Source organism: Dermochelys coriacea, chromosome 13 (genome assembly GCF_009764565.3).
Source record: "Dermochelys coriacea isolate rDerCor1 chromosome 13, rDerCor1.pri.v4, whole genome shotgun sequence".
In the NCBI taxonomy this organism is placed as follows: Eukaryota; Metazoa; Chordata; order Testudines; family Dermochelyidae; genus Dermochelys; species Dermochelys coriacea.
The window spans coordinates 39,826,031-39,851,633 of record NC_050080.1 but is presented as its reverse complement, the minus strand read 5'-3'; the positions used below and the strand labels follow the sequence as shown (position 1 = coordinate 39,851,633).

Genomic DNA, 25,603 nt, shown 5'->3' with positions numbered 1-25,603 from the left:
GACTAATAAGACAAGGACTTTTCAGCTTGGAAAAGAGACGACTGAGGGGGGATCTGACTGAAGTCTATACAATCCTGACTGGTGTGGAGAAAGTAAATCAGGAAGTGTTATTTACTCCTTCTCATAACACAAGAGCCAGGGATCACTGAATGAAATTAATAAGCATCAGGTTTAAAACAAAAAAAAAGGAAGTATTTTTTTCACACAACATGCAATCAACCTGTGCAGTCCCTGGAAAAATCCTGGAGCAGGTCCTCAAGGAATCAATTCTGAAGCACTTTGAGGAGAGGAAAGTGACCAGGAACAGTCAGCATGGATTTATCAAGGGCAAGTCATGCCTGACCAACCTAATTGCCTTCTGTGATGAGATAACTGGCTCTGTGGATGGGGGAAAGCAGTTGATGTGTTATTTCTTGATTTTAGCAAAGCTTTTGATATGGTGTCCCACAGTATTCTTGCCAGCAAGTTAAAGAAGTATGGGCTGGGTGAATGGACTATAAGGTTGATAGAAAGCTGGCTAGATCGTCGGGCTCAACGGGTAGTGATCAATGGCTCCATGGCTAATTGGCAGCCGGTATCAAGTGGAGTACCCCAAGGGTCAGACCTGGGGCCAGTTTTGTTCAATATCTTCATTAATAATCTGGAGGATGGTGTGAATTGCACCCTCAGCAAGTTTGCAGATGACACTAAACTGGGAGGAGAGGTAGATACGCTGGAGGGTAGGGGTAGGATACAGAGGGCCTTAGACAAATTAGAGGATTGGGCCAAAAGAAATCTAATGAGGTTCAACAAGGAAAGTGCAGAGTCCTGCACTTAGGATGGAAGAATCCCATGCACCGCTACAGACTAGGGACCGAATGGCTCGGCAGCAGTTCTGCAAAAAAAAGACCTAGGGGTTACAGTGGACGAGAAGCTGGATATGAGTCAACAGTGTGCACTTGTTGCCAAGAAGGCCAATGGCATTTTGGGATGTATAAGTAGGGGCATTGCCAGCAGATCAAGGGACGTAATTGTTCCCCTCTATTCGACATTGCTGAGGCCTCATCTGAAGTACTGTGTCCAGTTTTGGGTCCCACACTACAAGAAGGATGTGGAAAAATTGGAGAGAGTCCAGCGGAGGGCAACAAAAATGATTAGGGGACTGGAACACATGACTTATGAGGAGAGGCTGAGGGAACTGGGATTGTTTAGTCTGCAGAAGAGAAGAATGAGGGGGGATTTGATAGCTGCTTTCAACTACCTGAAAGGGGTTTCCAAAGAGGATGGATCTAGACTGTTCTCAGTGGTAGCAGATGACAGAACGAGGAGTAATGGTCTCAAGTTGCAGTGGGGGAGGTTTAGATTGGATATTAGGAAAAACTTTTTCACTAGGAGGGTGGTGAAACACTGGAACGGGTTACCTAGGGAGGTGGTGGAATCTCCTTCCTTAGAAGTTTTTAAGGTCAGGCTTGACAAAGCCCTGGCTGGGATGATTTAGTTGGGGATTGGTCCTGCTTTGAGCAGTGGGTTGGACTAGATGACCTCCTGAAGTCCCTTCCAACCCTGATATTCTATGATTCTATGTGGATCTCCTTGACAGAGGATATTGTGAAGACCAAGACTATAACAGGGTTCAAAAAAGAACTAGATACATTCATAGTCATGGGAAGTGACCATCTTTTTCTCCTGTGTCTGTACGGCACCTGGGCACAGTGGGATCCTGGTCCACAAATGGGACCAGAATAACTAATAGGAATGGGGTTTTCAAAGGTGCTTGGAAAAGTTAAGACTGAAGGCAATGACCTGGAAAACTTTGATATGCAGCCATGTGAAGCGATCTATTTAGGAACATAAACATTGCCACACTGGGTCAGACTTGTCCATGTAGTTCAGTCTCATGCCTTCAACAGAGTCACTATCAGTAATTCAGGAGAAGATGCAACACACTGTGCATCAAGCAGTTAGAGGAGCCCTCCTTGATCTTCTTCCCTTGCTACATTTTTAAATATATTTTGCACTAATTTCCTACATTGTGTTACAGGGCACATGCCAAATCCTGTAGAAACAAATGCTAACATTTGCAGACAATGCTAAAATATCTGTCCTGTTTTAATGTCGTCTGTAGCCGTCCATTACCTCTCATCTCCTGAACAGCTGTCTCAAATTCAGAGGTTTAAAGAGGAATCTGGTTGTGTAGCCTGACTAACGGGAACACAGAATGACTTAAAGGATGCACTGTGCAAGGGCTACGTGGTGGCAGAACAGGAACAGCAGGGTTTAATGAGGCCCTTCTCTCTCTGACCACTAGTAGTTACTATATTATGAGACAGAAGATGTTTATACCGGCCACTTGATGGCAGCAAAGGTACAGCGGAGAGAGAGAACTAGCATTTACCTCTGTAGATCTTGTCAACTGTGAAAACCACAGGGACTTTCAATCTCACTCTCACCACTAAAAGTGTAACCTTTCCAACTCATTTCTTTGAATAGCCCTGTCGGTCGTTGTGCATCCATATGTTGTCTCTTGTCTTGGATTGTGAGGAGCCATTGGCTTGTTCTATGTTTGTACAACACCCTAGTACAGTGGGGTTCTGGTCCATGACTGGGTCTCCTAGCTGCTGTGGTAATATAAATAAATAATACCATATCAGGAGGAGAGAGAAATTTTATCTCAGCTACTACGTTACTTTTCTCATCATGTAAACAATTTTGAAGGGAAGCACTCTACAAAAATAAAGGTTTCAGAGTAGCAGCCGTGTTAGTCTGTATTCGCAAAAAGAAAAGGAGGACTTGTGGCACCTTAGAGACTAACAAATTTATTAGAGCATAAGCTTTCGTGAGCTACAGCTCACCTCTGTTTTTTCCACCAAATGCATCCGATGAAGTGAGCTGTAGCTCACGAAAGCTTATGCTCTAATAAATTTGTTAGTCTCTAAGGTGCCACAAGTACTCCTTTTCTTTTTACAAAAATAAAGTTTTATTTTCTTGTATTTCATGACTGACAGTCGGCCTGAGTGATCTTCACATTCACCTTTGTTTAAAGAGAAATCTCTCTGGAAGATGTAGTAAAAAGCTTCAATTTTGAAAGAAAGAATGTGTTAGTAAATGCAGTGATGCTAATTTCTGTGTTCTTTTCCCCTTACATTGAGTTATTTAATGGGACATGTGCAATACAAATGCGACGTAGTGCAAGGAATGTACAATTCTGGCCACAGCTTAAAACAAGGGAGAGACTTGGGAAATATTAACATGTTTGTTAAGGGACGTAGTGAATTCTTGCAGTTGAATATTATTAATCAAGACTGCATAGCTTCCTAAAATATATGCTGTGTCAGACTGGTATAATGTAGTATTTTAATAAAGAAATTAAAAGTGAGAGATCAGGTCTGTTATGATAGAGGTCAACCCAGATGATCACAATGCTCCCTTCTTGCCTTGAAATCTATGAATTGTTTCTGCTTGTGACATTTTAAAAAAGGATATATCAATTTTCTCAACTTCCATAACATAGTTTTCTTAATGAAAAATAGAAAGCAAAAATTGATATGTTTTTTGTAGAAGAATGATTTGCAGTTCACTTTTTGGGTTACTGAAAAAAACAAACAAATCAAATGCAATGTTTTTCTGTGACAAGATTCTCTGGGGGGCAGGGAGGGGAGTGATTTTGACCATCTCTAGTTAGATCTGTTACAGTACTTTTATTCATGAAGTTGAAGTACTTTTATTATTATTATTAAGGGTCTGAACTGTCCAGTTCCCGCTGATCATTTTCCACCCAGCTCTAGCTCTGAAGTGTCCAGAAGTCACTAGTGTAGGTAACGGGAGACTGAACTAGCATTCTGATCCATTCTGGCAATTCTTATGTTCTTATATCATGTAATTCTACTGGAACAATTTACCAAGGGCAGTGGTGGATTCTCAATCACTGGCAGTTTAAAAATCAAGGTTGGGTTTTGTTTAAAGATATGCTCTAGTTCAAAAGGAATTATTTGGGGGCAGTTCTCTGGTCTGTATGATACAGGAAGTCAGACCAGACGATCACTGTTCCTTCTGGCTTTGGAATCTTATTCTATTCAGAGTAGCAGCCGTGTTAGTCTGTATTCGCAAAAAGAAAAGGAGTACTTGTGGCACCTTAGAGACTAACAAATTTATTTGAGCATAAGCTTTCGTGAGCTGCATCCGATGAAGTGAGCTGTAGCTCACGAAAGCTTATGCTCTAATAAATTTGTTAGTCTCTAAGGTGCCACAAGTCCTCCTTTTCTTATTCTATTCAGGTTTTGATAGAGGCCTCACCATTAGAATATCAAAATGCTTTCCACACATGCACTGAATAGCATCGCCCACGAGAGGCTTATTATCACTTTCTCTCCTCCACAGTGAAAAATTACACTGGGATACTATGTAAATGCAAATTAATTTGCCTGCCATTGATTATTTAAAAATGCCATGGATCATCTTGGGGGAGAGCTGACCAAGTATACGTGACTTGTCCTAAGCTTAGCTCCTTCGGCAGGCATGATGCTGTTACGCTGTGTTTGCATTCTCGTGTGGTGCTCCTTGCCAGGTAAGGAGTAGTGGCCAGCACTGGGTACAGTGTAGGGTTTTTTTAGTACCTTGACTGAATTGAGGAGCACCCCCTGAAGAACTGAGCACTGAGACTTGTCAGAGAGCTGGATTGGGAAGCCTCCATTGGGTTATCTGAAGTGGCAATTCCCTTTATAATTTTCTGGTCTTTGTTTAACAGGTTCTGTGGGTGCCATAAGTTTGACCCAACCGAGTTCTGCACTTGCGAAGCCAGGCAGTTCCATCACTCTGGACTGTGTTGCCTCTGGGTACGAGATCAATGACCACCACATGCACTGGACCCGCCAGACCCAGGGAAAAGGCCTGGTGTGGATAGCCGCCTTCAAAACAGGAGGCACCACCTACATTTCTAATGACTTCAAAGGCCGTGTCACCCCCTCCACCAGCGGCTCCACTGGCAGGCTAAAGATAGACAGGCTCACAGCTGCAGACACGGCTACTTACTACTGTTCCAGACACAGTGATCGCCGCCTAACTTCCTCTCTTACAATATCCCCCTGGAACTGGCCTCAGTCTCACTAAGCATATCTCTCTCTGCGGGGAATTCCCCCCCGGGGCAGAAGGTGCAGCAAAAGGTCCATGCACCACTGGAATCCAAATCCATCTTCAGTGGTGCCTGGCCACCCTGCTGCTTTGGCACAGGGCTTCATTTCAGGCTCAGGGACGGTAATTTTCACCTCCAATTTTTCCAACTGGTGCAAGCCTGGAGGCAGCATGACCTCCTGGCTGAGTTCTTGCCTAGCAAATCAGGACACTTGGTTTCTGTTCCAGGCTTGTCCACTGAGCCAGAGTGTGCCCTTGATCTCAGCTGCCTCAGTTTCCTTTCTCTGTCCTGTTTGTTTTCACTCCTCGAAGGCAGGACTGTCTGTTTGTGCATACATACAGGAATAGAGGCAGATTAAGACTTCCTGGGGCCCTGGGCCAGAACCCATGGGAGGCACCTCACCACACCCCTTCTGCCCCAGTTCCGCCTCTCCTGCACACTGCCCCCCACAGCCCCCCTCATTCTGTCCCTCACCCCTGTTCCACCCAGGGTCCCCCCATTTCACCCACCCCCCTGCAACCCTGCAACCTCTTTTGATCTTTCTCCCCCACCCCCACTGCAGCACCAAGACCAGAGAAGCTCTGTCCTCACACTACAGACCCAGGATGCAATGGGGGGTGAAAGCTCCTCCAGTCCCAGGGCCTGGATGTTGGGGTCTGGATGCTGGGGCTTCCCCTGCTTCTGCAGGGGACCAGGGTCAGGGCGCTGGTGCTTCTCCTGCCTCCCGGGGAACAGGGTCAGGGCGCAGTGGTCTGCCCCACCTGCCTGGCAGCTGGGACTCTGGGCTTCTGCTGCCAGGGCCCCCCAGTTGGCTGGGCCCCCTGGGCATGGGCCCCATCGGCCCTGTGGCTAATCAACCACTGTGTGTGTAGCCTCTGGCACAGGAGAGCACAGACTTGTTTTACAGCCTCCAACTGTTGCAGAGACCCAAATAGTAATGATCTGGGTTTTTAATTGTCGAAAGGACCATTACGTGCATCAAATCTGACCTCCTGCATAACCCAGGCCAAAGTGTCTCATGCAGCGCCTCCTGCCGCCAGCCCAGTAATCTGAGGAGACTGTGGGTGGTAAGGCCTGTAGACCAGCACAAGGAGATGTTTAAAGCAGTGCAGGGTGGTGCAGGGCTAGGCATGAGCTCTCAGCCTTGCTGGCCATTTTGCCCACCGCTGCAGAAGGTTGTAGCGGTTGGGCTGACCAACACATGCAGTCCTTTGTTGTGCCTCCACCACACAGACGCATGCAGAACCCACTGAGGGCCAAAGCAACCGCAGCCCAGAGCTGGTGCTGGCTTGCTAACACCACCGCAGCCTGGAGCAGAAAACGGCTGCTCCAGTGAAGTCTGTGGACCATGACTGGCTAGCGAGCCAGCCAGTCCTGGTTTGAATACAGAGCCTGTCTTCTCCTAGACCAGCTGTCTCCCAGGGATAAGGCGTCTGGTCTTCCCTGACAACGGACTGCTCTTTGCCTGGTCCCTACTCTTTGACCTGTCCAACTGGGATGGCCCTAGCAGAAGAGAAACTCCTGCCCTTGTAGCTCTCTGGTTCACTGGAACTCACAAGCCTTCCCCCAAGGCATGGGGCAGCCTTAGGGAATTCCCTAGAGCACTAAAGTCAAAGCACCTGGAGGATAGGCATCGATTTTGAGGCCAGGAAAAACCATTCACAATATCTGCATAACACACTTCAGAGAACCTAAGCCAGTAATTTCTGCATCAAGGCCATGCGCTCTGTTAGAATGATGGGGTACTTTTCGAGCTATGGCATGTGCGTCTGATATTGGTGACACTGCTAGACTAGGAGTGAGGAATTTGGGGTTCAATCCCCATTCTACCCTCATCGTGCAAGAGCCAAGAACAAGTAACTTACGGCCCTTCTGTACAATGGCTGCTGCATGGCATGAGGCAGGGAGGCGATAGGGTGTAATGCCTCACATGCTTTCAGCCCAGGGGTAGGACTGGCCAGCCCGAGGCTGTTCTCTACAATGGCCCCTCATGATTCGTTAGCAGGCGCAGAGGAATGAGACGGAAACAGCAACATCCATGAATGAGCACATGATGGCAGCCGAGCTCTGTGTGTCTTTTAGTGGCTCTTCTCATTTTCTTCCACAGCTGCAGTCATGTCTGAAAACCACACAGACTTTCAATTTCATAGAAAGACACAGCTGAAGGCCTGTCTCCCCCATTTCCTGCTTACTTCCTCACGGAGTGTCAGACGGGGAGAGGTTTTTGCAGGCACTACACTGTCTTTGTGCTGAAAACAATTTTGGGAATGGAAAGTTTGAATGAAAACTTCTCCAAAATAGAACTCGAGGGCATTGCACAGCTTGGAAGAGTCTGGCTCAGCATGGGGACCCCTTTCCTCGCTTGTCACCAAGGTTAAAAGGGAAATTCTTGTTACAGAGGAATCGAAGGGGAAAGTTAAGGGAGCAGATCCTCACTTGGAGTAAATGGGTGTAGCGCTGTTGACTTCAGTACAACTACATTTCTACTCCAGGTGGGTAGAAATTCTAGACTTAAATGTTCATGTTGATTTTACATTTCAAATGGTGACAGTGCTAACATGGGGTGAGATTCTGTTTACCATTACTCATATCAAATAGTACTTTTCTCCATGATTAGATTTACACTGGGCTGAAATGAGACTCTGATCCTCTGACACCTGTGGAGTTACTCCTAGTTCAAACTGGGCTGAGTAAAATGAGGAGTTGTAAGTTACCACTCAATTCTAAATTATGAAGACTTCTAATATACTTTTTTTTTGTAGCTAAGCTTTTTCTTTCATTAATTACTGTGGCAAATTGCCAGCACTACTGTGATGTGTCCCATGCTTTCTCTTCTTGTGGGGATGGGGGGCAAGGGGGTTCAGGGCACCATTTCTCGCCCCTGATCTGCGGTATCAACTGTCCCACTAGTATCCCAGAGAAGGGGAGTGGAGCAGGAGGGACCCAGCCCAGGGGCCCTAGGGATAGCGGTAAACCACTTGAACTAGCAATTCCTTTTCTGGGCTACTTCTCTTTCCGGCCCTTCAGCTTGTGGGGCTTCCTGTCCTCCCTCTGCTTGGGCCAGGTTCCTCCCAACGCTTTGTGTCTGTGGAGTCCATCTGCTCTGCACAAGCCAGGTTTCCCTTTAACTAGGGTATTGGTCTTCTGGCCCACCACAGAACTTCTCCAAACTCTCCTCTGCTTCCCTCCAAACTGCTCTCCTTCAAACTGCTCTCTGCTCCAACACCAAACCACTCTGCTTCAACTCCTCCAACTGTCAGACTGAAGCGGCGGGGGGGGGGGGGGGAGCGGGGCGGGTTATCAGATGCTCTAATTGGCTTCAGGTGCTCTAATTAATCTATAGCAACCTCTCTTCCCTCTACAGGGAATAAGGCTCTCATCATCCTGGGGCTTACATATCTCCCCTCTATCACCCTCCTGCTGCCCTCTGGCCATGCTGTATCACATAACCCAACGTTTCCCTGGTTTGACAGACCTCAGAGATAACCTGCTGTTTTGGAACATCCACGCTCTCCACCATTGTAGTATCTCGGCACCTCTCAAACGTTAATGAATTTATCTTTACAACTCCCATGGGTGGTAGGAAACTATGGCGGTCTCCATTTCAGAGATGGAAATTTAAGACAGACTGAGTGAATTGTCAACGGTCTCCACTGTTTGGTGGAAACAAGCCAAACACTAACTGACCAGGGTTTGGAAGAAAATTCAACTACAGTGGGGCTGTTCCCCAAGTGAAAACTAGGGTCTCGCTTCAGCCTTTCTTGGAATCTTTTTTTACGTTGGCCTAGATGGACTGATCTAACGCACTGGGAAATTCCTCTGTTCCTGTCACTCTCAGAGTATGTTGGTAACAGAATGTTGGGAATCATTAAGACAGGGGTAGATAATAAGACAGAAAATATCCTATTGCCTCTATATAAATCCATGGTACGCCCACATCTTGAATACTGCATGCAGATGTGGTTGCCCCATCTCAAAAAAAGATCTATTGGACTTGGAAAAGGTTCAGAAAAGGGCAACCAAAATGATGAGAGGTCTGGAACGGCTTCCGTATGAGGAAAGACTAATAAGACAGGGACTTTTCAGCTTGAGAAAGAGACGACTAAGGGGGGATATGATAGAGGTCTATAAAATCATGACTGGTGTAGAGAAAGTAGATAAGGAAGTGTTATTGACTCCTTCTCATAACACAAGAACTAGGGGTCACCAAATGAAATTCATAGGCAGCAGGTTTAAAACAAAAGGGAGTATTTTTTCATACAATGAACAGTTAACCTGTGGAACTCTTTACCAGAGGATGTTGTGAAGGCCAAGACTATAACAGGATTAAACAAAGAAATAGATAAATTCATGGAGGATAGGTTCTCAGTGGCTATTAGCCAGGATGGGCAGGGAAGGTGTCTCTAGCCTCTGTTTGCCACAAGCTGGGAATGGGCGACAGGGGATGGAACATTTGATGATTCCCTGTTCTGTTCATTCCCTCTGGGGCACCTGGCACTGGCCACTGTTGGGAGACAGGATACTGGGCTAGATGGACCTTTAGTCTGACTGACCCAGTGTGGCCATTCTTACATATGTTCTTATGTAAGGGCTGGAGGTTTCAAAGTAGTATAAGGGGATTTTAGATACCCAGCTGTGATTGAATTTCAGTCAGGTTTGGGCATCTGTCCGTTAAACACTTTTCCACGTTCCTGCCTGAAGTCAAATCTCCAGATGCGGAGTCCTGTGCTTTCACCACAAGACACTGGGTGGAGGGAGAGGGGGTGGGGACAGATAGACGGGAGAAGGGAAATTTCTGAAATGCAAAATCATTTGCCTGCCTCGAGGGATATAAGAACATGGGGTGATACCTGCCTTGTTAGTCAGCGGGAATATTTGACACAAACCCATTGTGCTAAAGCAGAGGTCAGCAGCAGTCATGCTCTGGCTACGTTGTCTTTGCGTTATGGCCTGGTGCATCTTGTCAGGTGAGCAGCGAGGTGCAGCCTCTTGTAATGTTGGGATTTTTCATGTCTCCAGGGGCTGATGACATCAGTGGGTCAATCCTTTTGTTCTTACACCAATCTCTGGCAGGTTTACTTTGTAACAGCCCACTTCCAAGGTGTTTTGCACCTTCCTCTGAAAGGTCTGTCGGAGATTAGCTGGCTCATTGGGTGTGATGGGATAGGATCATTCCTCTGTGTTTCTTTAACAGGCTCCATGGCTGCAGTCACTTTAACCCAGCCAAGTTCTGTCCATGCAAAGCCAGGGAGTTCCATAACCCTGACTTGTGTCGTGTCTGGGTATAACATCAATGACCACCATCTCCACTGGGTCCGTCAGGCTCCTGGGAAAGGTCTGGTCTGGGTTACAGCCTTCAGAACAGGTTACGCCACCATTACCGCTAATGAATTCAAAGGACGGGTAACCCCATCCACCAGCGGATCCACTGCCAGGCTAAAGATAGATGGACTGACAGCTGCAGACATGGCCACCTACTACTGTGCACGAGAAACACAGTGCTGGCTCCCCAGCTTCCTCTCCTACAGTAACCTCTAGGGCAAGGGGCTCCTCTCACTGAGCACATCTCTCGCTGCAGGAAATTCAGCCCTCTGGCAAAGCCTGCACATTACAAGAGTCCCAGTGCAGCCCTCAAAATAAGATCCTGGGGTTAAATAGGCCATAGGATGAGCCCCCGGCACAGGGGTGAACTTCACCCTCAAAAAATGAATCTTGTGGCCTTACCGTAACATACTGCCTAAGGAGGCACCGTGATCTATTGGCTAGAGCACTGTGCTAGGGGTCAGGCTAGCTGAGTTCTGACCCATTGCTCTGTGGTGTGGCCTGAGGTAATTCACGTCTACCTACCTGCCCCTTCCCTTTCCCACCCTCAGGGCTTCTTGTCAGTTTTAAATGATAAGCTCTTCAGAGCCAGGCCTGTTGCTTGCTGTACTTATGGGCCATGCCGGTTTTAGTACAAGCAAAAATAGTAATTAGTAGATTCATGTATTTTAAGGCCAGATCATTAGAATCATCTATTCTAATCACCTGCAAAAAGAAAAGGAGAACTTGTGGCACCTTAGAGACTAACAAATTTATTTGAGCATAAGCTTTCGTGAGCTACAGCTCACTTCATCGGATGCACAAAAGCTTATGGTCAAATAAATTTGTTAGTCTCTAAGGTGCCACAAGTACTCCTTTTCTTTTTGCAAATACAGACTAACACGGCTGCTACTCTGAAATCTAATCACCTGCATAACGCAGGCCAGAGAATGCAGCACAGCTATTCCTGCATCCAGCACCACAGCTTGCGGTTGAGCGACTGCACTGATGTTAGAGAGCGCGGAAGGTAATGAATGGATTTTAAGGCCAAAAGGGACCATCGAGTCTGACCACCTGTAGAGCACAGGCCAAAGAACTTTACCCTTGTGGCTGTCCTGTTCAATTATATGTTGGCACAGAGAGCTATATGCCTTTCCTGTATAGTCATTAATGAGCACACGGTGGTAGAGAAGTTCTCAAGGATGGACTTCTGAGATTTCAGGGGCTCTCATTGCTGCAAACCACATGGCCTTTCCATTTCATCCCAAGTCACAGCTGAAATTCTAAACTCTCCCCATTGACTGCCATCTTCGTAACCAGCACTGTTCAGAAGAAGAGATTTTCACAAATATTATTCTATTTTTATACTGTAACATTTTGGGAGGATAAATAAAAGGCCTTACGAAATAATGCTTTAGTGGATTGCGTAGTTTTGGCTAAGCTTGAGGCCTTCATGCTATATCGAGTTTGGTTAAAGAGAAATTATTCTGATAAAAGGATTTGAAGTTAAAGGGTCAGATGCTAAATTGGTGCAAAGCCATAGGCTTCCCTGTAACTCCTCTAATATTTCAAATTAAGACAATGCTAGTGTAGGGTGAAATTTTGTTCCCATTACTCATGTCAAAGTCCTGTATGAGTAGGTCCATTGCAACTAATGCTTCTTCCACCTACATTGGTTTAACTCTAGAATTTCTCCTGATTTCACACCTGGATGAGGAGAGGAGAACTGCCTAACTGATTCCCATAGAAGTACTCCAGATTTATATGAGAATGAGTGACTGGAGATTTAGCCCTAACGAGTCAATGGAGTTTCCAATGAGACTCAGTCCCACTGACCCTCAATGGAGTTACTCCTGCTTTACACGGAGGTGAATAAGGCCTGGTCTACACTTGGGGGGGGAGGAGGAATCAATCTGAGTTATGCAACTTCAGCTACATGAATAACGTGGCTAAAGTCGACGTACTTGGATCGACTCACCGCGGTGTCTTCACCGAGGTGAGTCGACTGCTGCTGCTCCCCCGTTGACTCTGCCTGCACCTCTCGCGGAGCTGGAGTGCAGGAGTCGACGGGGAGCGCTCGGGGGTCGATTTACCGGATCTAGACTAGATGCGATAAATCGATCCCCACGGGATCGATCGCTGCCTGCCGATCTGGTGGGTAGTGTAGACATACCCATAGAAAAGAATAACTCACCTTGATTCCAAAGTATTTAGGGCTCTATTTTTAAAGGGATTCAGGCAATTCTGAATGCATTTGGAAATGCCACGCTGCCTAACCCCTCGAGTTTTAGTTGCTCAGATGCTTCTGAAAATCCCAGTAGGCATCTATATACCTTCTGGAAATCTGCATTTTACTCCTGATTTGCAACAGGATGAGAGGAGAAGTCCAAGTTTCCCCAGGGGACTTATTCCTGACTCACACCTAGCCTCTGTTTGCCAGAAGTTGGGAATGGGTGACAGGGATGGATCACTTGATGATTCCTTGTTCTGTTCTTTTCTTCTGGGGCACCTGGCATTGGCCACTGTCGGAAGACAGGATATTAGGCTAGCTGGACCTTTGGTCTGACCCAATGTGGGCCATTCTTGTGAGTGAATGAGAAGAATTGGGCCTGTTACTCTTTGCGTAGTCTTAATGGAGTTAAGTCACTACTCAGTGTATATGAAATCCTTATAATTTACAACACTTTTATGGTGAAACTTTTTTGTTAATTAATTTGTTAATTTGTAAACTAAGTCCAAAGTGAACCTTCTGTTTAGAATCTTCCATGGCTTCCATCACATTAGTATCTGATCACAAGCCATTGCTGGCTGTGGTTTGCGGCTGGAATAGGGAGTTAAGAATGAGTGAATTGTACATGGTCTCTGCTGTTCTGTGTGAACAAGCCACCATTTATGCACCAGGGTTTAGAAGAAAATTACCCTGTGGATAGGTTTTTCCATAACTGACTACTAGGGTCTGTCGTGCACTTTCCTTCCAATAATTTTGCATTGGCCAGTGTTGGCTAGATGGACAGGTCTGATTCATTAGAGTACTCCCTCTATTCCAGTCACACCTTGAGTATGTGGTGGCGCTGATAATAGAGGTTTACAAAGGAGCCCAAGGGAATTAGGCACCCAATTCCCATTGAATTTCATAGGGAGTTGGGGACCTCACTTCTTTAGGCAGCTTTGAAAAATCCCAGCCTGAAGACAGATCACCAGTGTCCCACTCCACTGCTCTAACCACAAACAAATGGGTAGGTGGAAGGGAGAGAGGACAGACAGATTGGAGAAGGGAAATTTCTGAAATGCAAAATCATTTGCCTGCCTCGGAGGATATAAGCACTTGGGGTGATAACTGTCTTGTAGCTTTGGAGGAAATCAGTGGCACCAACCCACTGTGCTAAAGCAAAGGTCATCAGCAGTCACGCTGGTTTTATATTGTCTTTGTATTATCTTGTGATTCATCTTCTCAGGTGAGCAGCGAGATACAGCCTCATGTAAGGACTTGTGTTTTTTTCTTATATACCAGGAACTGATGACATCACTGAGCCATTGGTTAAGCACCAAACCAATCTGTCAATGAGCAGGATTAGGAAAAGCTGCTCATGTAGGCTGATTATTTTGTAACTGCTCATTGCAGAGCGGCAGCGTCTTGCAGTGTCCTCTGAAATGTGTATTGCAAATAAGATGAATTCCCTGGTTGGATGTGATATAATAATATCTCTGTTCTGGTTCTTTTACAGGTTGCGTGGCCGCAGTCACTTTAACCCAGCCGAGTTCTGCCCAGGCAGAGCCAGGAAGTTCCCTTACCCTGGACTGTGTCGTCTCTGGGTATAATATCAATGCTCACCATTTGAACTGGATCCGACAAGTCCCTGGGAAAATTCTGGTCTGGCTAGCAGCCTTCAGATCAGGTTTCACCATCTACATTGTGGATGAGTTCAAAGGACAGGTTATCCCATCCACCAGCGGCAGTGCCGGGTTTACAATGGCACTAGTGGAGCCATGGAGCCGGGCCCATGCTCAGAAGGGGCCCCGGCATGCTCCACTTGCACTGAGCCCCAAGACCCGGCAGGCTCACCCTGCCCACCGAGGGCTCCTCTACACCCCTTGCCCCACCTCCTGCTCCTCTCTTCCCCCTGGCCAGACCCCAGTGCACCTCTGGCTCCAGGCCTGTGGGGCCCCGCCTGTCTCCCCAGAGCTGAGCCTCCTGGCACTGGTGCAGACACTCCTTGGCACTCCTGGCCAGTCTCAGGTGGAGGGGGAACAATGCAGAGGGCTTGGTTGGGCCCCTCCAGGCAAGTGCAACTTGGGACCAGCCCTGGCTGCGCTGCTGGCTCAGCCCGGCAGACAAAGTCGCCTCCCAGCAGGGCCGGTGAGTGTGGTCAGGAGGCAGGGCTTGGAGGAGTGGGTCTCTGGGGAGTCTGGGGGTGCTGGGCTGTGAGGGGACAGGGAAGACATGTGTATTTGGTCACTAGGGAGTGGGGGTTCTGTGCGGGGTGCTGGGCAGTTGTAGTGGGGTTGTGGGCAGGGGGGCGCTGGGCAGGGGTTGTGTTGCGCAGGGTTCTGGGCATTTATGGGTGGGTCTGGGGGGGTGCTGGGCATAGTGAGTCGGGGGAGGTTGGGCTGGGGGGGGGGTGTGGCGCAGCATGGGCCCACCCCCGAGGGGAAGGGGCATGCTGATCGCACAGGGCCAGGGAGGTTACTGTGTGTCTGGCAACTTCCGGTTTGTGAATAGTGCCCTCGCACTGGGCTGGGTGGAGTGGGGCTGCCCCTGCCATGCCATGTCCCATTGCCCCTGGCTGGCCCCTCATTCCAGGGACCGACCTCCCTGCACCAGGCTCCACTGCCTCCATGGGGACCCACAAATACGTTTGGCGCCAGGCCCACAAAAGGTTAATCCGGCCCTGACCAGCGGCGCCACTGTCAGGCTAAAGATAAACAGTCTCACAGCTGCAGACACCACTACTTACCACTGTTCCAGAAATACACAGTAATCGTTGCCTGGCTTCCTCTCCTACAATATCCCTCAGGGAACTGGCCTCCCATCTCTGTCCTGCATGAACTTTATCCTGGGGCATAAGGACAGTAAAAGGCCCTAAGCTTCCATGGAGTCCCACCTCCGTCCTCAGAGCACGGGTTCCTTGGGGAACAGGCCTTCCACTGCTGCCTCTCCAAAGGGTTGGATTTTACCCTGAGAGATTTGGGGCTTTGGTCTCTGCAGTTTTAACTTGTGTTCTTCAAATCAGTTTGTGATCGGAAAGCAGCATGGTCTGCTGGTCAGGCCACTGCAGGGGGAATCAGGAAATTTTGGTTCTGCTCCAGGCTTTGCCCCAATGTGAAGAGAATCAAGTGACTTCCCCTGTCTCTGATTCCTTTGTTGGGCTTGTTGGTTTAAACTGAAATCTCTTCAATGCAAGGCCTCTCTCCTGATGTGTGTATGGGCAGCACCTGACACACTGGAACCCTGATCTTGGTTGGGACCCTTCAGGTGTTACTAAAATGCCAATAATAATGACCCATGGATTTCAATGGTAGAAAGGACCATTATGTGAGGCAATCCTTCCCAGGGGGTCCTGCATGCAGCTGAAATGTTGAACTGGAGCACTCGTGTTTTAAGGAAAATGGAGGACAGAGTCACAGATTTTTGAGGCCAGAAACACAATTCTGAGATCACTGTGCCCCTCTGTGTTAAACACTGCAGAGAACCCCACCCCAGTTATTTCTGTAACAAACCCACAACTTTTGTTGGAGCCACAGCGTATCATCTGAGCTACAGTATAGCTATCTGATATCGGTGACAATACTGGACAGGGAGGGAGGTGATCTGGATTCTAATCCTAATCTGCCACCGATTTGCAATGGCCGAGAGGGAACAGGAATTCCTTGGTGCAGTGGTCCCCGAGGGCAGCAGAACTTGGGGAAGGAGACAGAGAAGTCTATTGCATAGTGACCAGACGGAAGGAGAAAAGGGTCAGGAAGTGAGAGCATGTGGTGCCCTGTACAATGACTGGGAGTTGATAATGCAGGTAGGGGGATGAGATAGAAGTTACTATACCCACTACTGAGCAAGTCACGGTAGCAGAGTTTTTGAAGGACAGAGATCTAGCAGCTCTTAGTTCCAGCGGCAGTTGTGGTCATCTGTGAAAACCACATGGAGTTTCTCTTTCATTTTAAATTCCAACTGAAAGTCTGTGGTTTCCCCACTTCCTGCTGCTTTCTTATCGAACAGCACCAGACAGGAAAAGATTTTAAGAGCTACTATCCCATTGCCGTAAGGTGTACAATTTTAAGGGATGAGATTTTGCATGAAAGACCCTACCAAAATAAAACTGTCTTGCAAGTAATAGCTTTGAAGTGTCTTGCTGAGCCTGAGGGGTTTTCATCCTACTTATGCCTGACTTTCAAGAAAACTGGTCCTATTTTTAAAGGTATTTTGAGATACCAAAAAAGTAGGTTAGGTGCCTATCTCCCATTATCTTCTTATGCTATTTTGAAAATCCCAGTAGGCACCTACTTTGTATCATCGTGTTCCTAAAGATTATTTAAAATCTAGCCCAATTCCTTTCCTAGAAAGAGAAAACTGGAAAGAGGCAGATTCTCAGGTGGTGTAATTCAGCGTAGCCATACTGACTTCATTAGCACTGCACACAGACACACTACCTTATGGTCTAGCCCTAAATCTTTACATTGTTTTTTATGTTTCAAAAGAGGGCAATGCTAGCACAGGGTGAGATTCTGTTCCCGTTACTCATGTCAAGTAATATTTTACTCCGTGAGTAGCTCCATTGTTCTGGATTCTCCTCTAGGTAACTGTGGCTGAAGACTGGAGTCTCTCCTAATTTACACAGGAGTACGTGAAAGGAGAATCAGCCCCATTACACCAGTGGAGTTAGTCCTGACTAACACCATGGTGAATGAGTCTTATTGAGTCTTACTGAGGACAATGACCTTACTTCTGCTTTACACCAAACTGATTAAGAAAATCAGGCCCTTTGACTACAGGGAAATCACTTCAGCTTTACACTGAGGTGCAATTCCTTTGTTCCCATCACACAGTGAGCATGTGGCAGCACTGATAATAGAAGCAGAGCTATTCAAGGGGGCCTAAGGGAATTAGTGACATGGCTCCCAATGAGGTTCAAAGGGAGTTGGGTAGCTAACTTCAGCCTGAACACAGATCTCCTGAGTCCCACTCCACTAGTCAATGGGTGGGTGAAGAGTAGGTTGGGAAAGACAGAGGGAGATGCAAAACTTCTGAAAATGCAGAATCGCTTGGGCCTCCCTCCTTTTCCAAGCGCCAAGAACGAGTAACGTACGGCCCTTCTGTACAATGGCTGCTGCATGGCATGAGGCAGGGAGGCGATAAGGTGTAATGCCTCACATGCTTTCAGCCCAGGGGTAGGTCTGGCCAGCCTGAGGCTGTTCTCTACAATGGCCCCTCATGATTCGTTAGCAGGCGCAGAGGAATGAGACAGAAACAGCAACATCCATGAATGAGCACATGATGGCAGCCGAGCTCTGTGTGTCTTTTAGTGGCTCTTCTCATTTTCTTCCACAGCTGCAGTCATGTCTGAAAACCACACAGACTTTCAATTTCATAGAAAGACACAGCTGAAGGCCTGTCTCCCCCATTTCCTGCTTACTTCCTCACGGAGTGTCAGACGGGGAGAGGTTTTTGCAGGCACTACGCTGTTTTTGTGTTGAAAACAATTTTGGGAATGGAAAGTTTGAATGAAAACTTCTCCAAAATAGAACTCGAGGGCATTGCACAGCTTGGAAGAGTCTGGCTCAGCATGGGGACCCCTTTCCTCGCTTGTCACCAAGGTTAAAAGGGAAATTCTTGTTACAGAGGAATCGAAGGGGAAAGTTAAGGGAGCAGATCCTCACTTGGAGTAAATGGGTGTAATGCCGTTGACTTCAGTACAACTACATTTCTACTCCAGGTGGGTAGAAATTCTAGACTTAAATGTTCATGTTGATTTTACATTTCAAATGGAGACAGTGCTAACATGGGGTGAGATTCTGTTTACCATTACTCATATCAAATAGTATTTTACACCATGAGTAGATCCATTGGTCCAGATTCTCTTCCCACTTACTCCTCGTGGCTGAGAAGAGAATCAGCTTAATTGATTCCAAAAGACACTCCTGATTTACACAAGAATGAGTGACAGCAGAATTAGCCTTAATGAGTCTAATAGAGCTACCCTTGATTTACACCAGGATGAAATGAGACTCTGATCCTCTGGCACCCATGGAATTACTCCTAGTTCAAACTGGGCTGAAAAAAATTCAGATTGACTCCAATGGAGTTACTGGCAATTTGGAGTGTGGTAAGTGGGAGAAGATTAAGCCAAAATCACACTAGTGGAATTACCCCTGATTTACCCAAGTCAATGAGGAAAATCAGGCCGATTAACTCCCTTCTTAGTAGTCTCAAAATGTAAGTTACACTCAGTATATTAGAAGTCTTCATAATAAAAGAAAAAGCTTAGCTACAAAAAAGGTTTACATTAATTAATGACCAAACCTTTCCCTGGAAAGAAGCCTGGTTTGACAGACCTCAAAGATAACCTGCTGTTTTGGAACATTCATGCTGTCCATCATTGCAGTATCTCAGCACCTCGGAAACATTAATGACTTTATCTTCACAACTCCCATGGATGGCAGGACATTATGGCTGTCTCCATTTCCTAGATGGAAAACTAAGACAGACTGAGTCAACAGTCCAAGGTCTCTGCTGTTCTGTGGAAACAAGCCGAACGCTAACTGACCGGGATTGGGAAGAAAATTCACCTACAGCGGGGCTGTTCCTTGAGTTACAACTAGGGTCTAGCTTCAACCTTTCTTTGAATCTTTTTTATATTGCCCTAGAGGAACTGATCTAACGCCTTAGGGCAACTCTTCTGTTCCTGTCACACACGGAGTATGTGGCAATAGAGGCTGGAGGTTTCAAAGTAGTATAAGGGGATTTTAGATACCCAGCTGTGATTGATTTTCAGTCGGGTTTGGGCAGCTGTCCATTAAACACTTTTCCACGTTCCTGCCTGAAGTCAAATCTCCAGATGCGGAGTCCTGTGCTTTCACCACAAGAAACTGGGTGGAGGGAGAGGGGGTGGGGACAGACAGACGGGAGAAGGGAAATTTCTGAAATGCAAAATCATTTGCCTGCCTCGAGGGATATAAGAACATGGGGTGATACCTGCCTTGTTAGTCAGCGGGAATATTTGACACCAACCCATTGTGCTAAAGCAGAGGTCAGCAGCAGTCATGCTCTGGCTACGTTGTCTTTGCGTTATGGCCTGGTGCATCTTGTCAGGTGAGCAGCGAGGTGCAGCCTCTTGTAATGTTGGGATTTTTCATGTCTCCAGGGGCTGATGACATCAGTGGGTCAATCCTTTTGTTCTTACACCAATCTCTGGCAGGTTTACTTTGTAACAGCCCACTTCCAAGGTGTTTTGCACCTTCCTCTGAAAGGTCTGTCGGAGATTAGCTGGCTCATTGGTGTGATGGGATAGGATCATTCCTCTGTGTTTCTTTAACAGGCTCCATGGCTGCAGTCACTTTAACCCAGCCAAGTTCTGTCCATGCAAAGCCAGGGAGTTCCATAACCCTGACTTGTGTCGTGTCTGGGTATAACATCAATGACCACCATCTCCACTGGGTCCGTCAGGCTCCTGGGAAAGGTCTGGTCTGGGTTACAGCCTTCAGAACAGGTTACGCCACCTTCACCGCTAATGAATTCAAAGGACGGGTAACCCCATCCACCAGCGGATCCACTGCCAGGCTAAAGATAGATGGACTGACAGCTGCAGACATGGCCACCTACTACTGTGCACGAGAAACACAGTGCTGGCTCCCCAGCTTCCTCTCCTACAGTAACCTCTAGGGCAAGGGGCTCCTCTCACTGAGCACATCTCTCGCTGCAGGAAATTCAGCCCTCTGGCAAAGCCTGCACATTACAAGAGTCCCAGTGCAGCCCTCAAAATAAGATCCTGGGGTTAAATAGGCCATAGGATGAGCCCCCGGCACAGGGGTGAACTTCACCCTCAAAAAATGAATCTTGTGGCCTTACCGTAACATACTGCCTAAGGAGGCACCGTGATCTATTGGCTAGAGCACTGTGCTAGGGGTCAGGCTAGCTGAGTTCTGACCCATTGCTCTGTGGTGTGGTCTGAAGTAATTCACGTCTACCTACCTGCCCCTTCCCTTTCCCACCCTCAGGGCCTCTTGTCAGTTTTAAATGATAAGCTCTTCAGACCCAGGCCTGTTGCTTGCTGTACTTATGGGCCATGCCGGTTTTAGTTCAAGCAAAAATAGTAATTAGTAGATTCATGTATTTTAAGGCCAGATCATTAGAATCATCTACTCTAATCACCTGCGTAACGCAGGCCAGGGAATGCAGCACAGCTATTTCTGCGTCCAGCACCACAGCTTGCGACAGCACTGATGTTAAAATCTATTAAACCCTCTTTCCTGCTCTCTGAAGCCAGGAGGGACCATTGTGACCATGTAGTCTGACATAGCACAGGACAAAGAACTTCATCCATGTGGCTGTCCTGCTGAATTATTCATTGGCACAGATAGGTCATTCTCTATTGTTATTAATGAGCACACGATGTCAGAGAAGTGCTCAGGGATGGAGCTCTGGCTTCTCAGGCGCTCTCATCGCTGCAAACCACATGGACTTTGCATTTCATCCCAAGTCACAGCTGAAATTCTGAACTCTCCCCATTGACTGCCATCTTCATAAGCAGCACTGTCCAGAAGGAGAAAAGATTTGCACAAATATTATTCTATTTTTGTACTGTAAAATTTTGGGAGGATGATTAAAAGGCCTTATGAAATAACACTAGTGCATTGTGTAGTTTTTGGCTCAGCGTGAGGCCTTCCCGCTATACTGAGTTCGGCTAAAGAGAAATTATTCTGATAAGAGTATTTGAAGTTAAAGGGTCAGATGTGAAATTGGTGTAATGCCATAGGCTTCCCTGGAACTACTCTAATATTTAGATCTACAAGTTCAAATAGCCTGTTTTAATGTTTTGGTTTTACCTTTCAAATTAAAACAATGCTAGCGTAGGGTGAGATTATGTTCCCGTTACTCATGTCAAAGTCGTGCTTTACTGCATGAGTAGGTCCATTGGTGCCCCTCACACCTATATTGTTTTACTCTAGAATTTCTCCTACTTTACACCTGGATGAGTGAGAGGAGAATCAGCTTAACTGATTCCAAAAGAACTACTCCAGATTTACACTAGATTGTGTGACTGGAGAATTAGCCGTGACGAGTCAATGGAGTTTCCATTGAGACTCAGTCACATTGACCCTCAATGGAGTTAGTCCTGCTTTACACTGAGGTGAATAAGAAAAGAATAACTCACCTTGATTCAAAAGTATTTGGGGCTCTATTTCTAAATGGATTCAGGCAATTTTGAATGCATTTGGAAATGCCACATTGCCTAATGCCCGATGAAATTATTGAGTTTTAGTTGCTCAGATGTTTCTGAAAATCCCACTAGGCATCTATATACCTCTTAAAAATATGCATCATGCTCATGATTTTCAACAGGATGAGAGAAGTAGCCCAAGGTACACCAGGGATTTACTCCTGACTCACACCTATCCTCTGTTTGCCAGAAGCTGGGAATGGGTGACAGGGGATGGATCACTTGATGATTCCCTGTTCTGTTCGTTCCCTCTGGGGCACCTGGCATTGGCCACTGTCACAAGATGGGATACTGGGCTAGCTGGACCTTTGGTCTGACTCAATATGGCCGTTCTTATAAGTGAATGAAAAGAATTGGGCCTGTTATACTTTGACTAGGTTCAATGGAGTTAAGTCACTATCAGTGTATAAGAAATCCTCATAACTTAGAATACTTTTATGGTGAACCTTTTTTGGTTAGTTGTACCATAGATTTTCCAAATTAAAAGTATGGACATTAAGTCCAAAGTGAACCTTCTGTTTAAAATCTCTCATGGCCTCCATCACAGTAGTATCTGATCACTTCATGAGTATTTAATGAATTTATAGGCACAGCAACCATGAGTGGTAGGAAGCCATTGCTGACTGTGGTTTGCAGCTGGAATAGGGAGTTAAATTAAGAATGAGTGAATTGTGCATGGTCTCTGCTGTTCTGTGTGAACAAGCCACCCTCTTATTCACCAGGGTTTAGAAGAAAATTCCCCTGTGGATAGGTTTTTCCATAACTGACTACTAGGGTCTATCTTGCACTTTCCTTCCAAGCCTTTTGTATTGGCCACTGTTGGATAGATCGACAGGTCTGATTCATTAGAGTACTCCCTCTATTCCAGACACAGCCTGAGTATGTGGGGGCGCTGGTAATAGAGCTTTTCAAAGGAGCCTATGGGAGTTAGGCACCCAATTCCCATTGAATTTCATAGGGAGTTGGGGACCTCACTTCTTTAGGCAGCTTTGAAAAATCCCAGCCTGAAGACAGATCACCAGTGTCCCACTCCACTGCTCTAACCACAAACAAATGGGTAGGTGGAAGGGAGAGAGGACAGACAGATTGGAGAAGGGAAATTTCTGAAATGCAAAATCATTTGCCTGCCTCGGAGGATATAAGCACTTGGGGTGATAACTGTCTTGTAGCTTTGGAGGAAATCAGTGGCACCAACCCACTGTGCTAAAGCAAAGGTCATCAGCAGTCACGCTGGTTTTATATTGTCTTTGTATTATCTTGTGATTCATCTTCTCAGGTGAGCAGCGAGATACAGCCTCATGTAAGGACTTGGGTTTTTTTCTTATATACCAGGAATTGATGACATCACTGAGCCATTGGTTAAGCACCAAACCAATCTGTCAATGAGCAGGATTAGGAAAAGCTGCTCATGTAGGCTGGTTATTTTGTAATTGCCCACTGCAGCTGCCTCTGAAATGTCTATTGCATCGTCAGATGTGATATAACAATATCTCTGTTCTGGTTCTTTGACAGGTTGCATGACCACAGTCACTTTTACCCAGCCAAGTTCTGCCCAGGCAAAGCCAGGGAGTTCTATTACTCTGGCTTGTGTTGTCTCTGGATATAATATCGGTGACCATCATTTGAGCTGGATCTGACAAGCCCCTGGGAAAAGTCTGGTCTGGCTAGCAGCTTTCAGAACAGTTTACACAACCTACATCGCGGATGAGTTCAAAGGACGGGTCACCCCCTCCACCAGCGGCTCCACTGCTAGGCTAAAGATAGAGAGTCTCATAGCTGCAGACACCGCTACTTACTACTGTGCCAGAAATACACAGTGGTCGCTGCCTGGCTTCCTCTCCGACAATATCCCTTGTGGAACTGGCCTCCTCTCACTTAGCCCATCTCTGTCTTGCATGAACTTCTCTCCGGGGCATAAGGAAAATAAAAGGCCCATGCGTCATTGGAGTCCCACATCAGTCCTCAGAGTGTGGGTCCCTTGGGGGACAGGCCTTGCTCTGCTGCCTCTCCAAAGGGTTGGATTTTACCCAGAGAGATTTAGGGTTTTGGTCTTTGCAATTTTAATGTCTGTTCTTCAAATGGAATCGGGATCGGGAAGCAGCATGGTCTGCTGATCAGGCCACTGCAGGGGGAATCAGGAAATTTTAGTTCTGTTCTTGGTTGTGACATTGATCTACAATGTGAAGTCAAGCCAGTGACTACCCCAGTCTCTGATTCCTTTGTCAGGCTTACCTGTTTAAAGTGAAACCTCTTGAGTGCAAGGCCTGTCTCCTGTGGTGTGTATGGGCAGCACCTCGCACACTGGAACCCTGTGTGTTGGCACCCTTAAGGTGTTGTGGAAATGCCAATAATAATGGCCTGTGGATTTGAATGGCAGAAAGGACCATTTTTGTTTGAGCCACAGCATATCTTTTGAGCTCCAGTATATCTATCTAATATCGGTGACAATGCTGGACAGGGAGGGAGGTGATCTGGATTCTAATCCTAATGTGTCACCAATTTGCCATGGCCGAGAGGGAACAGGAATTCCTTTGGTGCAGTGGTCTCCAGAGGGCAGCAGAACTTGGGGAAAGAGACAGAGAAGTCTATTGCATAGTGAGCAGACGGAAGGAGAAAAGGGTCAGGAAGTGAGAGCATGTGGTGCCCTGGACAATGACCGGGAGTTGTTAATGCACATAGGGGAATGAGACAGAAGCTGCTATACCCGCTACTGAGCAAGTGACAGTAGCAGAACTGTGATGGACAGAGATCTAGCAGTTCTTGGTTCCACCTGCAGCCGGGGTCATCTGTGAAAATCACATGGAGTATCTCTTTCATTTTAAATTCCAGCTGAAAGTCTGCCTGCTGCCTTCTTTACTAACCATACCATATGAGAGAGAGATTTTAAGAGCGACTGTCTGATTGTCCTACTGTGTGAAATTTTTAAGGGATAAAAGTTTGAATGAAAGACTATCGACATAAAACTGTCTTGCAATTAATAGCTTTGAAGTTTTGCTGAATTTGATGTTCCGGAAGGGCACAACTATCACCAGGCAACCTTAATTGTGCATTTTTTGACATTTAAACCTCTCTCACTAAAGCCTCAGTTACCTCTGCTTTTCTGACCATCAGTTAGCCTTACTTATAAATATTAAGATTTTGTCATGGTTATTTTTAGTAAAGTCACAGACAGGTCACAGGCAATAAACAAAAATTCATGGAGCTCGTGACCTGTCCGTGACTTTACTAAAAGATAAACGGGGGGCAGGGATAGGTAGGGGGAAGGAATGGAGTTTCATGGGGGGGTGACTGAGAGGCTGAGCTTCCCTGCCATGGCAGGGGGGCACAGCCCTGGCTCCAGGGACCCCAGCGGGGGGTGCAGCCACAGGGAGCACACACCCCTGCTACAGAGCTGGCCACAGCTGCAGCCCTTGCCAAGGTTTACAATGGCTCCAGTGGCGCCATGGAGCTGAGCCCATGCTGAGAAGGGGCCCCGGCCTGCTCCACTTGCCCTACACCCCGAGACCCCGCTGGCTCCCCCCACCCACCCCTTGCTCCTCTCGGCCTGCCCGCCAGCTGGCCAAGATCTCCGCTCCGCCCCCTGGCCCTTCCACTCCCTGTGTAAGCGGGGAATAGTCCCGCTATTGTGAGGAACTTTCCTGGCTTCTGCACAACCCCCGTGAAGTGGGCTAGCGAAAGGATCCGAGTCCTCGCTCCCACTTCCTTTACCCAGAGGCCTCCCTGCCCTTGAGGACTCCCCTTCCCCTCTCCTGTCTGGCAGAGT

At 46.9% G+C, this 25,603-nt stretch overlaps 1 protein-coding gene, 1 long non-coding RNA gene and 1 gene segment (V, D, J or C); all 3 read left to right on the top strand.

Annotated features, from left to right (window-relative positions):
* Positions 1 to 4,376: 4,376 nt before the first annotated feature.
* Positions 4,377 to 5,464, top strand: LOC119842085. The segment is given in 2 exon segments: positions 4,377 to 4,543; positions 4,724 to 5,464. Coding segments are annotated over 2 exon segments (411 nt in total).
* Positions 5,465 to 9,969: 4,505 nt separating this feature from the next.
* On the top strand, positions 9,970 to 14,789 carry LOC122456460 (the record flags this gene model as incomplete). The annotated part of the gene is made up of 2 exons (XM_043495844.1): positions 9,970 to 10,074; positions 14,134 to 14,789. Coding segments are annotated over exons 1-2 (705 nt in total), but the record flags the coding sequence as incomplete, so codon positions are not given.
* Positions 14,790 to 23,008: 8,219 nt separating this feature from the next.
* On the top strand, positions 23,009 to 24,175 carry LOC122456483. Its single transcript, XR_006275407.1, has 2 exons — positions 23,009 to 23,116; positions 23,353 to 24,175. It is a non-coding gene; the product is annotated as an uncharacterized LOC122456483 (long non-coding RNA).
* The last annotated feature ends 1,428 nt before the right edge of the window (positions 24,176 to 25,603 follow it).